The following is an 11,919-nucleotide window of genomic DNA, read 5'->3' as shown; positions in this document are numbered from 1 at the left end:
GGGAAAGAGAGGCAAAAATAGAGAGCTCTTCTGCCAGACTAATCTCCAAAATATTTAGTCCTTGGGAATGTCTTTGGTATTTTAAATATTTTGAACATTCAGGTTAAACAAGATTCAGGGATCCACAAGATTACAAAATGTTACCATTAAAATCCTCAAGGTCTTAAGAGCCTGGATGTTTATCAGTTTGTTGGAAAACTGAGGTCTATGTGATACTTAGGAGATGCAGCAGGGTTTCTGTTAATTGTACATGTGTGTACTAAATGGAATAAAAGACTTGTTTTATCCCATTCTTCACAGAGCCAGATTTGGCTGTGCTATAGAATTTTGCATGAGAACGGAGAAAATGTAGGTGAAGGAATGCATTTCTGAGGTACAGTTCTTTAGAAGACGCGCAGTTGTGAAGCAGATAATGTCATATTTATATACAGGAATTCACACAGATGAAGGAAAAAGGAGGAAGGTTGTTTTAAATGAGCAGTTACTATTGGTACTTGTATCATTAACACAGCTAGAACTTATGGGAGGAAAAATATTTAGTAAATCACAAGTAGCAAAACTAATCCACACAGCTTTACTATAACAAATTATATCCTGCAGACCTTTGAGACCCACATTGATTCTGAATGCAAAAGAACTATGGGATTAAGTGAATTTTCTAAAATAAATTTGAATGGCTTTCTTTATCCTGTGTATTCTTTTCTGAAGTGCAGCCTTGAATCAGAGCTGGACTCAAAGAGAAAAAAGGGGGTGCCTAGATTAGTTGCATGAAGGGATTGTTTGAACATGTGTATCGTTCAGCTCTAGAGAGGCATTGCATTGAGGTCACAAAAAAGATTGTTGCTGAAAATTCCTATGTGTGAAGATGGACCAGAATCTCCTTTAATCACATCATGGCTCAGCTGTCAGAGGTCCAATGAGCTCACTTCATGTTGAACTTATGTTACTTCGTGTTGCAAACCATGATATTTCTTTTTTGAACTCTCATATCAAATGCCGTGTTTATTTTTTTAAAGCACAACTCAAAGTCAATATTAATTTAATAACTGTATGGTTTTATTGATATTTAATGACTATCTCAAGCGCTTAACAATGGAAAACTTGTTTTTTAACTCAATGTTGTAACTGGGTATATCAGTGAACACATTCTCATGCACATGTTTTTCAAAATCATTCTTACTAACGTCTGAAATAAAATTTAAAAACAAGCCAAAAAAAATAGACCAGGCAATAATGTTGCAATTTAAACCTATTTGAATCTTCTAATGTACTTCCATTTTTCATAGCTTTTAAAGGTATGATTTTTATACGTATTTTAATCTTGCTGAATATATCTGTCTAAAAATAATAATAATAAAATTAATTTAAACCTGATTTTAAAAAAAAAAGTCTTTAAAGATGTGGTGGGGAATAGTTGTCATTTCTGGCTTTCTTGAAGGTCTAGGGCTTGTATTATAAGAAATCCATTTTTCCCTGTCATGTCTTCTTTCATTGTCCCACTTCCTTTTTACCTTAGTCTTCAATCCACTACATTTTTTCCTTTCTACGGTCAGCACTCCAGCCAGAGGAAGAAGCCCTCCATGCCAGCCACCGGCCAACTCTTGCTTTCCTATGAACTGTGGATCATTCTTTATTCTGAAAAAGATCGCATTGCCTCCAGTAAAAAGTTGCTTATGTGCACACTGAATGAAGCCAGTGGAGTTTTTTGTTCCAAGTAAAGCGTGTTATAGAATTTCTTTGGAACTACAGAAGATGTTCTTGCCCATCAACATTAAGATTTCAATTCACTCATCGAACCAGAAGTCCTTACTCAGAACATACTCTATAAATTGAAGCATATCTGCCATTTCTAATGAAACCATTACTTTCTGTATCACGTGCAAAATACATGTAGTAGCAGACTCTCAGTAAGTGTTCAAGTCTGGGTTGACAGAGAAATTTAGGAGTTCATAGACAAATTTAGGTCTTTAAGTCCCACTGAAACACCTCCTGAGTGTCTTTCTGTATTCCTTTCTTACACAGAGGAAAATAGGCACACTGGAACAGACAAAAAATATCCTAAAGGAGATGCAGGATTTCTATGATTGTATTTATGAGATTTAGCTCATTTGGTGAAGGAAAGCGTGTTGAGAAAAAGTCTAATGGATAAGCAGACTGCCTTGCTAACTGATCTTAAAAAATAAATTGGTTTTGTAGTGAGCGTGACAATTACTTTTGGTTGTGTTCTCCCCAAAGCAGCAGGTCCGCTTCCCTGTCCTGTGACTGTAAACTTCCCTTAGGCTTAAACGAATGGGAGAACTTGCAGGAAAGGGATCTATCCTTTAGGTTAAGAAAGTGGGAAAACAACTGACCTGCATGACCCCAGCCTACATTAGTCATCAAGGTATTATTAACAAACAGATCAAAAATCCTTGTTTTGTTAATATTTCTGTCTCTTTAGGTTTAGGTGGGGGGTTTTTTTGTTGTTGTTTGTATTACCTCAGCTCCTCTTTATCATTTTTTTTCTTAGATCCTGCACTGAACATGTTTCAAATTTTATGTTTATGAATCTGCATTCATACAAGTGCAGAACTGACTATTGATACTTTTTGTTGGTGCTGATATGAATTATGAGAGCTGGGAATGTACTCAAAGTTAATTTAATGCCTGTGAGTGACTCCAAGCCACCACGGTACATTGTTTAATACTATTTGGTAAATGACTGACAGAATATTTTATCTTTTCCATCTAGTTTATCCGAGTAACCAATTGTACATAGTAGGCATCTGAAGTGGGACAGAGAAACTGGTACATAAGTGTGTGTCTGCTAGTGCTTAATTAGATCTTTCTACGATGGGGGAATAGCAGTTTCCCACAATGGATCTGTTACATAGAAAGAAAAAAGTAGATGAGTTTCCAGGAAGGTGATGAGGGATCAGGCCAATAAAGCGGCTCTTAAATGTTTTTGCATTGTTTTATCTGTTGCCCCAAATAAGCAGCAAGGCTCCTAAATGTTCATCGTTATAGTTTGAGACGTTAACCCAAATCCAAATTGCTGTTTTCCTTACAGCTGGACTTAAAGAGATACAGTGATGATTTTTACAAATATCCAAGATTAGGTCCATGCTTTATTACATATGAATCCTCACAGGATTATAGTCGGTCTGTCACTATAATGCCTCTCACCTGTACCAGAAAGTCAGCAGTAGGATGATGCTGGAGAGGATAGCTGTGGTCAGCAGGTACCTCATACAGACCAGCAGCATTTCCGAGCAGCAGTTACACAGTAACTGTTATTGGGCACATGAGATTTACCAGTCATATTCCTTGCAGCATGAAAGTGTCTGCTGTTGACTGGGTGGGGAATCTTGCCAGCTGTTAGTCATATATATTTTTTTCCTTGGTGTGTCTTTACATTGAAAAAAGATTCCAGCATCTGTTTCAGAAAGTCAAATAAATATGAAGCCATGTTAGGTTGTTTATATGTGGAATTTTAAAATCAGTACTGCAAATTGTGCAGAGCAGTTGCTGACTCTTGGACTGCTGTTTATTCAAAACATGTATTGGAGCACTACTGGTCTAGTGAACTTCTGTTTATGGTAGCGTTACTTCAGTAAGCTGGGGGCTTACTCTAGTTTTCTACAATATTGTAATTAAGTTTATAAAAGATGTACTCTTTTTTATGCCTATCGTACTGTAGAGTTTTTATAAAAATAATACATGAAGCAAAAACTAGAATGAGTCAGAAAGTGACTGTAACTGAAGAAAATGCCATCAAACTGAGCTGCTGCTTTCTGCTAGAGGAGAGCAGCCCATCTGACCTGTACAATTTTTCAATAGTATTGAATTTGGACAAAGTCTTTGTGTGAATCCTATTCCTCTCAGTACTGCGTGAGTGATAAGAGCTTTCCTCCAAGACATGCTTTACTGGATAATTCTATTATCCATCAACATGGAACAATGGAACTGCACTTGCCAGAATTTACATCTTGGGTAATTATTTCTGCTTTCATTTAAATTAGTTTCTAAGCTTCTGTTTTCTTCTGGCAACAGGCCCAAGTCTTTGGTAACTGGACACAAGCCTTCACGTATCCTTAATTTACAGCTCTTCCCCTTTTTAAATTTTACTTCCATTCTTTCCTATCTATCTTCCCACTCAGTAGTTGTTGGTTTCTTTTTTTAAACTACTTCTATTGCATCCTTTCAGCATTGATTTCTTATCATTTCTTCCTTTCTCCTTTTTTCTGTTTACTGGGTTTCTAGTCCTAACGTGTCTTTTACTACTGTAAGAAGGTTTACCGAAGTACTACTAAATGTGTTTGTGTAACTGATGTATTGTGCCATGTCCTTTTGCAGTCAGGTCTGGAGTCTAACCAAAATGTTTTAATTCATGGCACTGAGTTCACTCAAGGTCTCATGTCCCAGACAAATTACACATGCCTTCTGACCAATTTGGATAAACAAATACTCTGAGGAGAATCAGATATCTTTTTCAGAGGATTTAACTTCTTTGACCTTCGAGAACGTCAGGCAATTGGGATGTATAACTATTCTCCACCTTACTAAAGATAAAACTCTCTCTTTTCAAATATATATATGTACACACATGAACTTATTTATTCATAGCTAAATAAGGTCATAAAAAAACCCAAAAGATCTAGGATGTTTTAACTATTTCATTGACTTTTCAGATTGTTTTTAAGCTTTTTTTTAAACTTTAAAGGCAACACTGATAGTGAACGGTTCCAAATGGTAAAACAGAAAATCCCCTTCAAATATAACCGGCCCGTAGAGGAGTGGCTGCAGGAAAAAGGTAACAGTCATTAAAACTTTCATTTTAAACCCATTTGATTCTAAACCCTCATTTTTAAAGCCTGCAAATAAATGTTTCTTAAATGATAATCGCCTGCTGCATAAATGACTGTTTTAATTTTCATTATAATTTGTGTCAGCTTCCACCTGCCATATGTTGATAAATCATGCTATAATACATTGCTATTAAAATGCAGTTAAAGGGACGAAATTCTAAGCTTGCTATCATAGTAATGACAAACAAACAAGCAAAAATTCAGGAGACATTTTCTAAAAAAACAAAATGAAGAATAAGAGTGAAAAGCAACAACATGTATTATGGCAATTTAACCACTGCATGATTTTCCTATTTTGATTTGTTTTTAAACTACATTTATATCTTTATTATCAAAGTTTTCTTAAAAAAATTTCAAACCTACTTGTTAAACCACTTCCTGTAAGATTCTTTTTTCTCATTAGTCTGATTAGCCACTGTGGCTATTTATTTCCTATTTGTATTAAGATAATTAAACAATTTTAAAAAATGTTGTAAAGAAAACATTTTTTAACATTTTCATATAAACTATAGTGAGGGAGACAGAGAAAGATGATTGTTCTGTTGCTTTTATGCTATGTCTGGAGTACAGTTTGAACACTCAAATGATACGTGTGTCTAAGTTACAGATAAATTCTTCCCTAACTTAACCTCAGGCAGTGCTACTTAATTTTGTGGGTTTGCCTGGAGTAATTGGCCTCAGGTCAACAAAAGACTTGATAACATGCATAAGCCCAGCTGTCTTGAGTGAGAGTTCTGCAGGCGCTCAGTGACCTGTTGAAATGGGACTTGTATCAGAGCAGTAATGGCTTTTTATCAGGAATTTGGAGGGGAGGGAAAAATCTTGGTTGTAGAGCCCATGTCAAAGCCTGTTGAAGGTAACAGAATAACTCTTGCTGATTTCAGCAGGGTTTGGACTGGGCTCTGGGTAGTACAGTGCAGCTTAAGTCAGGAAGATCTTCTCCCTCTATACTAAATGTTATATTAAAAAAAAAAAAAAATCACTGTAACTAACTCCTTGCCTTGAAGCCTTGAAAAAGCAGAACATGATCTTCTCTTGTTTCCTTTTAAGAAAGAACTGCTTATAAGAAGGGGTGACCTTTGAACTCAGATTTTGCATTTTCTGTGCTGACTTAGACTATGGTTGTTACCAAATTTCCCAAGAGGTAAAACCAATGTTTTGTAAGATTGGAAAAATATAATTTATGTTCTGTTTCAAACTTCTGTCCTCAGCTGAATTAACAAATTGATTTAGCCAGTATAAATTAAGTTAAGGTCACGAAGGATGTGGCTAACTAGAGTCAAAATATTCTTATGTGAAGGGTCTGATCCTGCAAAGTGTTGTGCACATTCAGTTCCCGTTGACTTCAATGAGAGCTGACCTTGTTGCCCATTTTTCAGGTTTGGTCTACAAGGGTGTAACATTTGTAACTAAAGCTAAAGAATTTGTGAAAGTAAAACAAAAATATTTGTGTAACTAAAACGGAAATATTTTTTTACCATCAGGGTTTTATGGAACAGTTAATTCAGCTAAATTGTAAATAAGGTTTAAGGTAAAAGTATACAGAAAATGCTTATTGAGTCTCAGTGGGTTGTCCTGTTAATTTACAAGATCAAACTAAAATAAATAAATAAAGCTTAACACTAAAAAGAGGATAATTTTGGTAAGTTGGAATTGCTAAAGTCCCTTTAACACTAAAGACAATGATTGCCTCAATTTTGTTCAAACAGATGCATGTCTAATTCCTTGCAATTCATGTGCTTGAGAAACCCACCTCAGTTTTATTTTGTGGTTTTGGTTTGGGTGGTTTTTTTTTTCTTTTTGGTTTTCCACCAAATCTTTTATTTTATGTCACTGCTTCTCCAAGTTTGAGCTTATAAGCATGCCAAGGCACTTTCATTTGTAAGCTATCCTGAAGTTTTGAACTGAAGTCTACCTTTTGTGGATATTGATGCTTTGTTAAAAGACAATCACACATGCAGTAGGGTCTAAAAGAGACAACATTTGAGCATTTAGATACTCTCAAAGCACTGGATGTTTTTAGGCTAGAAGGGTAGAGCCTTGTTTTTAGTAAAGTGAAAGGAAATTCAGTCTTCACACTTTGTGTTAGGGAATGATATTGTGCAGTGTAACAGCTGAGACAATATATCTTTCTTCCTTTGTTCCAAAGTAGATAGAGTTTTCAGCAACTTAGGTACCACTCAAATTAAAAAATAATAAGAATTAATAATTTACCTGGCTGTTCACCAACCTGCTCATCCATCTGGTCATCCATCCAACAATTACTATAACATGGAAACCTTCTGTCAGAAGACTTTATAAAGATGATGAGTGAAAGGGTAGCTTGCTATCAACATGGAACAAGATGAACTGATGGATGGAGGAATAGATAGATTCATCAAAGAGACAACATAGAGAATAGCTTCTTGCCCATATGAGTTCTTGGCTTGAGTGAGGTAAGATGAAACACTTTTCGACTGATGGTTTTGAAGACCAGATTTGGTCTTCCTTTGGTACCACTGTTACATTATTCATACTAATGAAATAGTTCATTCTTGGAAAACAAACATAACACATCTTTCTGAAGTGGCATCATTACTGGGATTTTTGTTGTTGGTTTGGTTTTGTTTTTTTTTTTAATTTTATAAATCAGCTTAAAATCTTTTCAAGAGGAGCCTAGGTTTACAATCTCGAATTATATGAGTAATAAGCTAAACATTAAACACTATTAATGTCACTGAGATTATGTATGTGAGTAAAAAAAATAAGTATTAGTGTTAAATTGTTCAACTTAAGTAGTCATAAAACCAGCAGATTTCCTTAGCGGAATACATGGTGTCTGCTAAGGCACAGATGTTACCTATTCTGCAGTTGGGTGAGCTAATAAAGCCCCAGAAGCATCTCATCAAAAGGACTGATCCTGAAAGTCCCTAATTCTTCAAATCTCTCTTACTTACACGTTAAGTCCTGTTGATGTGAATGACTACTTTTGAAGCAAGAACTATTAGTGTGAATTAGGATTTGCTAAGTCAGGCCCCAAATCTCTCCTAGTGTTACGCAAAAGTTCACTAAGATTTCTCTGTGATATTTTTAATTGGTATTCCATTTTCTAAATTAAGAAGTCAATGAGAGAGCAAACAAAGAAATGAGAATTTGAACTATTCAGAGTACTTACGAAACACCTCAAAAATTTAAAATATGCTCATCATTTTTCTCCAGTATGACACTAAAATAGCAGTAGGAAGAGTTCTCTGTGGAAAAGGAGGACTGTAAGTCTGGAACCCTTACACGTCTAGTAGAATTTACTAATGTAAACAGTTCCTTAATAAAATTCAGTAGCCAAATAAATTTTACTTAGGGGAAGTAAGGGCTTCAGAACCATATCATCAAAAGATTGAGTAGAAGAGACCTGTGGTGGCAGAATTAAGTGTATATTCTCTCAACAGTTTTCTTTCATTCCATATTTCCCTGTTGTCTTTATTCATGTACATATACACCATCGTAGAGTGAAGAATGAGGAATGGCAGGTTGTAGGTGACTCCAACAAGTGATTGTTCTTTTAGCAAACGCAATTCTAGTACCAGTGCTGTCTCCAGTGTTAACCATATGGTGCAGTGCATGAATCCTGTACTGGAAGACAACTTAACAAACAAGAAAGACCCCAAAAGACACAATCAAACTTCCTTTTTTACTGGGGTGAGGCCACCTCCTTGGTGTACACTTTCTTTCAGAAGATGCAGGTGAAGGCCCAGAAATGGAGACATAATTTTTTTTTTTTCAGCCTTAAAATATTAACTCCTTATTCTTGGAAGTAAAGCGAGAGATACGACAGACATGTCTAAAGCTGTGCTATGAACTTGGGCTAGAATAGATGACATCCCAAGGAGAGTAGTAATCCTCCAGTAAAGTGAGGGAAGCCCTTTTCTCTCCTGGCTTGGGGATCTTTCCTAGCTGGAACAGCAAAAATTCTTCTTCCTCATCATTGCCCACCCCTGTTCCCTTTGGTAAAAGATGAAAAAAGATACAGTATTGATTCAAGGGGAGAAAGAAATGGAAATGGAAAGCTTTGAATGGTCAGCACCTTTCCTCCATTTTCAGGGATATTATCTTAGGATCAGTGAAATAACTCCCTGTTCTTTACTCATCTCACCTCTATCTTTTGGCACTCTATCATGACTGAGGTGACGAGGAGGGAACAGTAGCAAGTGAAATGTCCCTGTACGTAGAGGAAGGGACAGTTGGGAAAGAAATATAGTGCTAGAGGGAGGAAACATGTGAGGAGAAGGGAAAATGGTGTAGTGAAGAACTTACAGCATATCCATTAAAAAAATCCAAAGTGAAACAGGAGAGAGAAGAAAAGCAAACTCTACAGTACACAGTGCCATTTCCTCTAGCTCAGACAGGAGCTGGGCTGAGAGGGCTGAATATTTTGACAGATCTTGTTATTGGATCCTGTTTTCCTCATAGACAAGAGGAAAGGCTCTGTTTTTACATGCTGAGGATGTGTGGCTTCAGTGCATGTTTGTTTATGTTCTAATAGACATACATTGCCTCTGGTAAGTTTAAAACCTCCTGAGATGCAGAATATCGCATCAGGTGTTTCAACACTTTCCAGGGGAAGGATACCCTCCATTTTTATTTCTCATTTCTTCATCAATGCAGTTACTCCACCCTGATCAAGTCCTAGTGTTTCGTTTACAAATCTGTGGGTGAGGAGCACAAGGGATGTGCAGCCCACCTCCACATGTCCGTATGTTATACCTCTCCATACACTTTTGCTTAGTTAGCTAGGGCCCTCTTTGGGGACAGGAACTCCTTTCAGATGCATTTCTTCTCTTGTCCCCATTCTCTTCCCCATGGTCCATCCTGTCACCATAAGATGATGCAACACCGCATCACCACTTGACTTCGAGACCCGTCACGACGACCACCAAAATTGGTGAGCTCCCCCTCGTATTTTGATCTACTCTAACCACTGGCTGTGAAGGAATGAGCAGTGGGTTATAGGCTGTGTTTTGCTACATGGTGGCATTTTGCACCTCTCACCAGGGTGGACTAGAAAGAGGAAGTGGTGAGTGAGAACTGGGGAGCGGGAATGGGATGGGGACATGTGTTGCAAACTTCATAAAAATGGGAAAACACAGTAGATCTTTGAATGATGATTGACTTGATGCTGCATTGATAACCCTTCTGAGCTCTGCCCAGCCTGGTTGTCCGTTGATTCAACAGATTCCAGGTGGCATGCCCCTAATCTTCTGAGGAACAGTGAAATTATAGGCACTGCCTTTGCACTGCATGAAGCAATTTATTTCTTAAGATAGTCAACTTGGCATAGCCTGGGACATAAGCAATATTTATAGAGCAGTCCAGGCTGAATGTGATTCAAGTGTCCTGCGAAACTAGGTGAATTGGCAAACATTACTAGATTTATTTTTAATAAATGCATTTTTTCATTACATATGATATTAGACCACTCCTAACACTCAAGGTGTACCCTTGAGTAAACCACTTAACCTGCCTACATTTGAATTTCACTGTCTGTAAGAGGGGAGTCACATGTAAGGCATTCTGGGGCTTAACCATCTGAAGCACTATGTTATCCTCACTATTTCAAAAACTTTGCTCTTTCAGAGACATCACAAATGTTTGCATTCAGTGTTTCTTGGTTTTAGACTTCTGAGCCTTCACAAAACGAAATTTACAGGTAGAAGATCATGACTGATCTTGTGTTGTTTCCTACACAGTCCTTATATCACCAACAATTTTATCTGATGTTTTACTGTCCTCAAGCCACCCCTTAAAACCTTTGCATTATTAAAAGTGGCTTTATGAGTTAATCTTATCCTCTGACCAGCCAAAATAGAAGGTTTATTTATGGGCTAAAGCTTGACAGGTACTGCAATCTGAATTGATAGTAGAGAAGTAGCTACATATTGAGGCCTTATTTGTAGTTTAAAATGGGTCCAGCTCTAAAAGAGTGGCTTAAAATTTCTGACTGAGTCAAAGCTCCTCCAGAGTTTTGATGTGCGAGTGGATGCTGAAGCATGAGATTCAGTTTTAGCTGTTCTTGCTTTCAGGCTAATCTTTCTTATTAATGAGCTTTAGGTAGTACATTTCCATACTGTATTTTTACAGTCATAACAAACACTACCAAGAATGAATCTACTTCTTTGTTGTCCGTCATTTCTGGCCAGGACTCAATGTAAGATGCAAAGTGAAGGAAATGTCTGGCAATAATGTTATTCACCCCCCTTCACTAGGACGACAGTTAACCATCTTCAACACCCAGGCGCAAATAGCCATAGGAGGGAAGGACAGAGGGCGTCTCTTCCAAGGCCAGCTCTCCGGTCTCTATTACAATGGCTTGAAAGTGCTGAACATGGCAGCGGAGAACAACCCCAACATTAAAATCAATGGAAGCGTCCGACTCGTTGGGGAAGTCCCTTCCATCCTGGGAACAACACCCACAACCTCAGTGCCGCCGGAAATGTCTACTACGGTCATGGAAACCACAACTACAATGGCCACCACTACAACCCGAAAAAATCGTTCGCCACCCAGCATCCAGGTGAGTCAATTAGTCTTCTGCATTTTCTTGGGTTCTTAATTAGGCTTTTGTTTCACTGCTCACTTGTAAGTTCATGGAAGCCCTGTATTCTCTGAATAATGTTCCATGTAGCTCTTTTTTTAATAATGCTATATAGGGTGAGTCACCACAAAATGTTGTCTTCCGGTGTTGGTGAACAAGCAGCTGGATGAATTATTATGGCACATGTACATGATAATGGAGACAGGTTTTGCTCCTGTTCTAGTGCAACCCTATTTATATAAGTAAGATTGCCCCAACATGAATGAGAACATGTTTTTAACTGTTTCTACAGTTCCATATGTGGGGAAATGTATTCCTAAGAGAGTTACAAAGCTTAATGGGGGGTGGGTGCATGGTTATTTATTATTATGACAGTATGTACTGCTGCAACAGTGAAGTTCATAATGCGGCTTAAAGCAATGGAGCATTACTTCCAGGTAAAGGCATTTTTCATTTTCCTTTGATAGCCTTCCTGTAGAAAATTTTAAAGGAACACTCTCAAGA

At 37.3% G+C, this 11,919-nt stretch overlaps 1 protein-coding gene across 1 annotated transcript in view; it reads left to right on the top strand.

The window, feature by feature from the left end:
- LOC104296069 (neurexin-3-beta) overlaps window positions 1-11,919 on the top strand; it is a 140,284-nt gene that overhangs the window by 17,994 nt on the left and 110,371 nt on the right. Inside the window, exons 3-4 of the mRNA XM_009895897.1 lie at window positions 4,703-4,792; window positions 11,087-11,394. Of these exons, the coding sequence (XP_009894199.1) occupies window positions 4,703-4,792; window positions 11,087-11,394 (398 nt within the window). The remainder of the gene's footprint in view (window positions 1-4,702; window positions 4,793-11,086; window positions 11,395-11,919) is intronic.

Source organism: Charadrius vociferus, unplaced genomic scaffold, assembly GCF_000708025.1.
Source record: "Charadrius vociferus isolate BGI_N301 unplaced genomic scaffold, ASM70802v2 scaffold102, whole genome shotgun sequence".
In the NCBI taxonomy this organism is placed as follows: domain Eukaryota; kingdom Metazoa; phylum Chordata; class Aves; order Charadriiformes; family Charadriidae; genus Charadrius; species Charadrius vociferus.
Note: the sequence above shows the minus strand (reverse complement) of the source record. Positions and strands in the feature narration are given on the sequence as shown.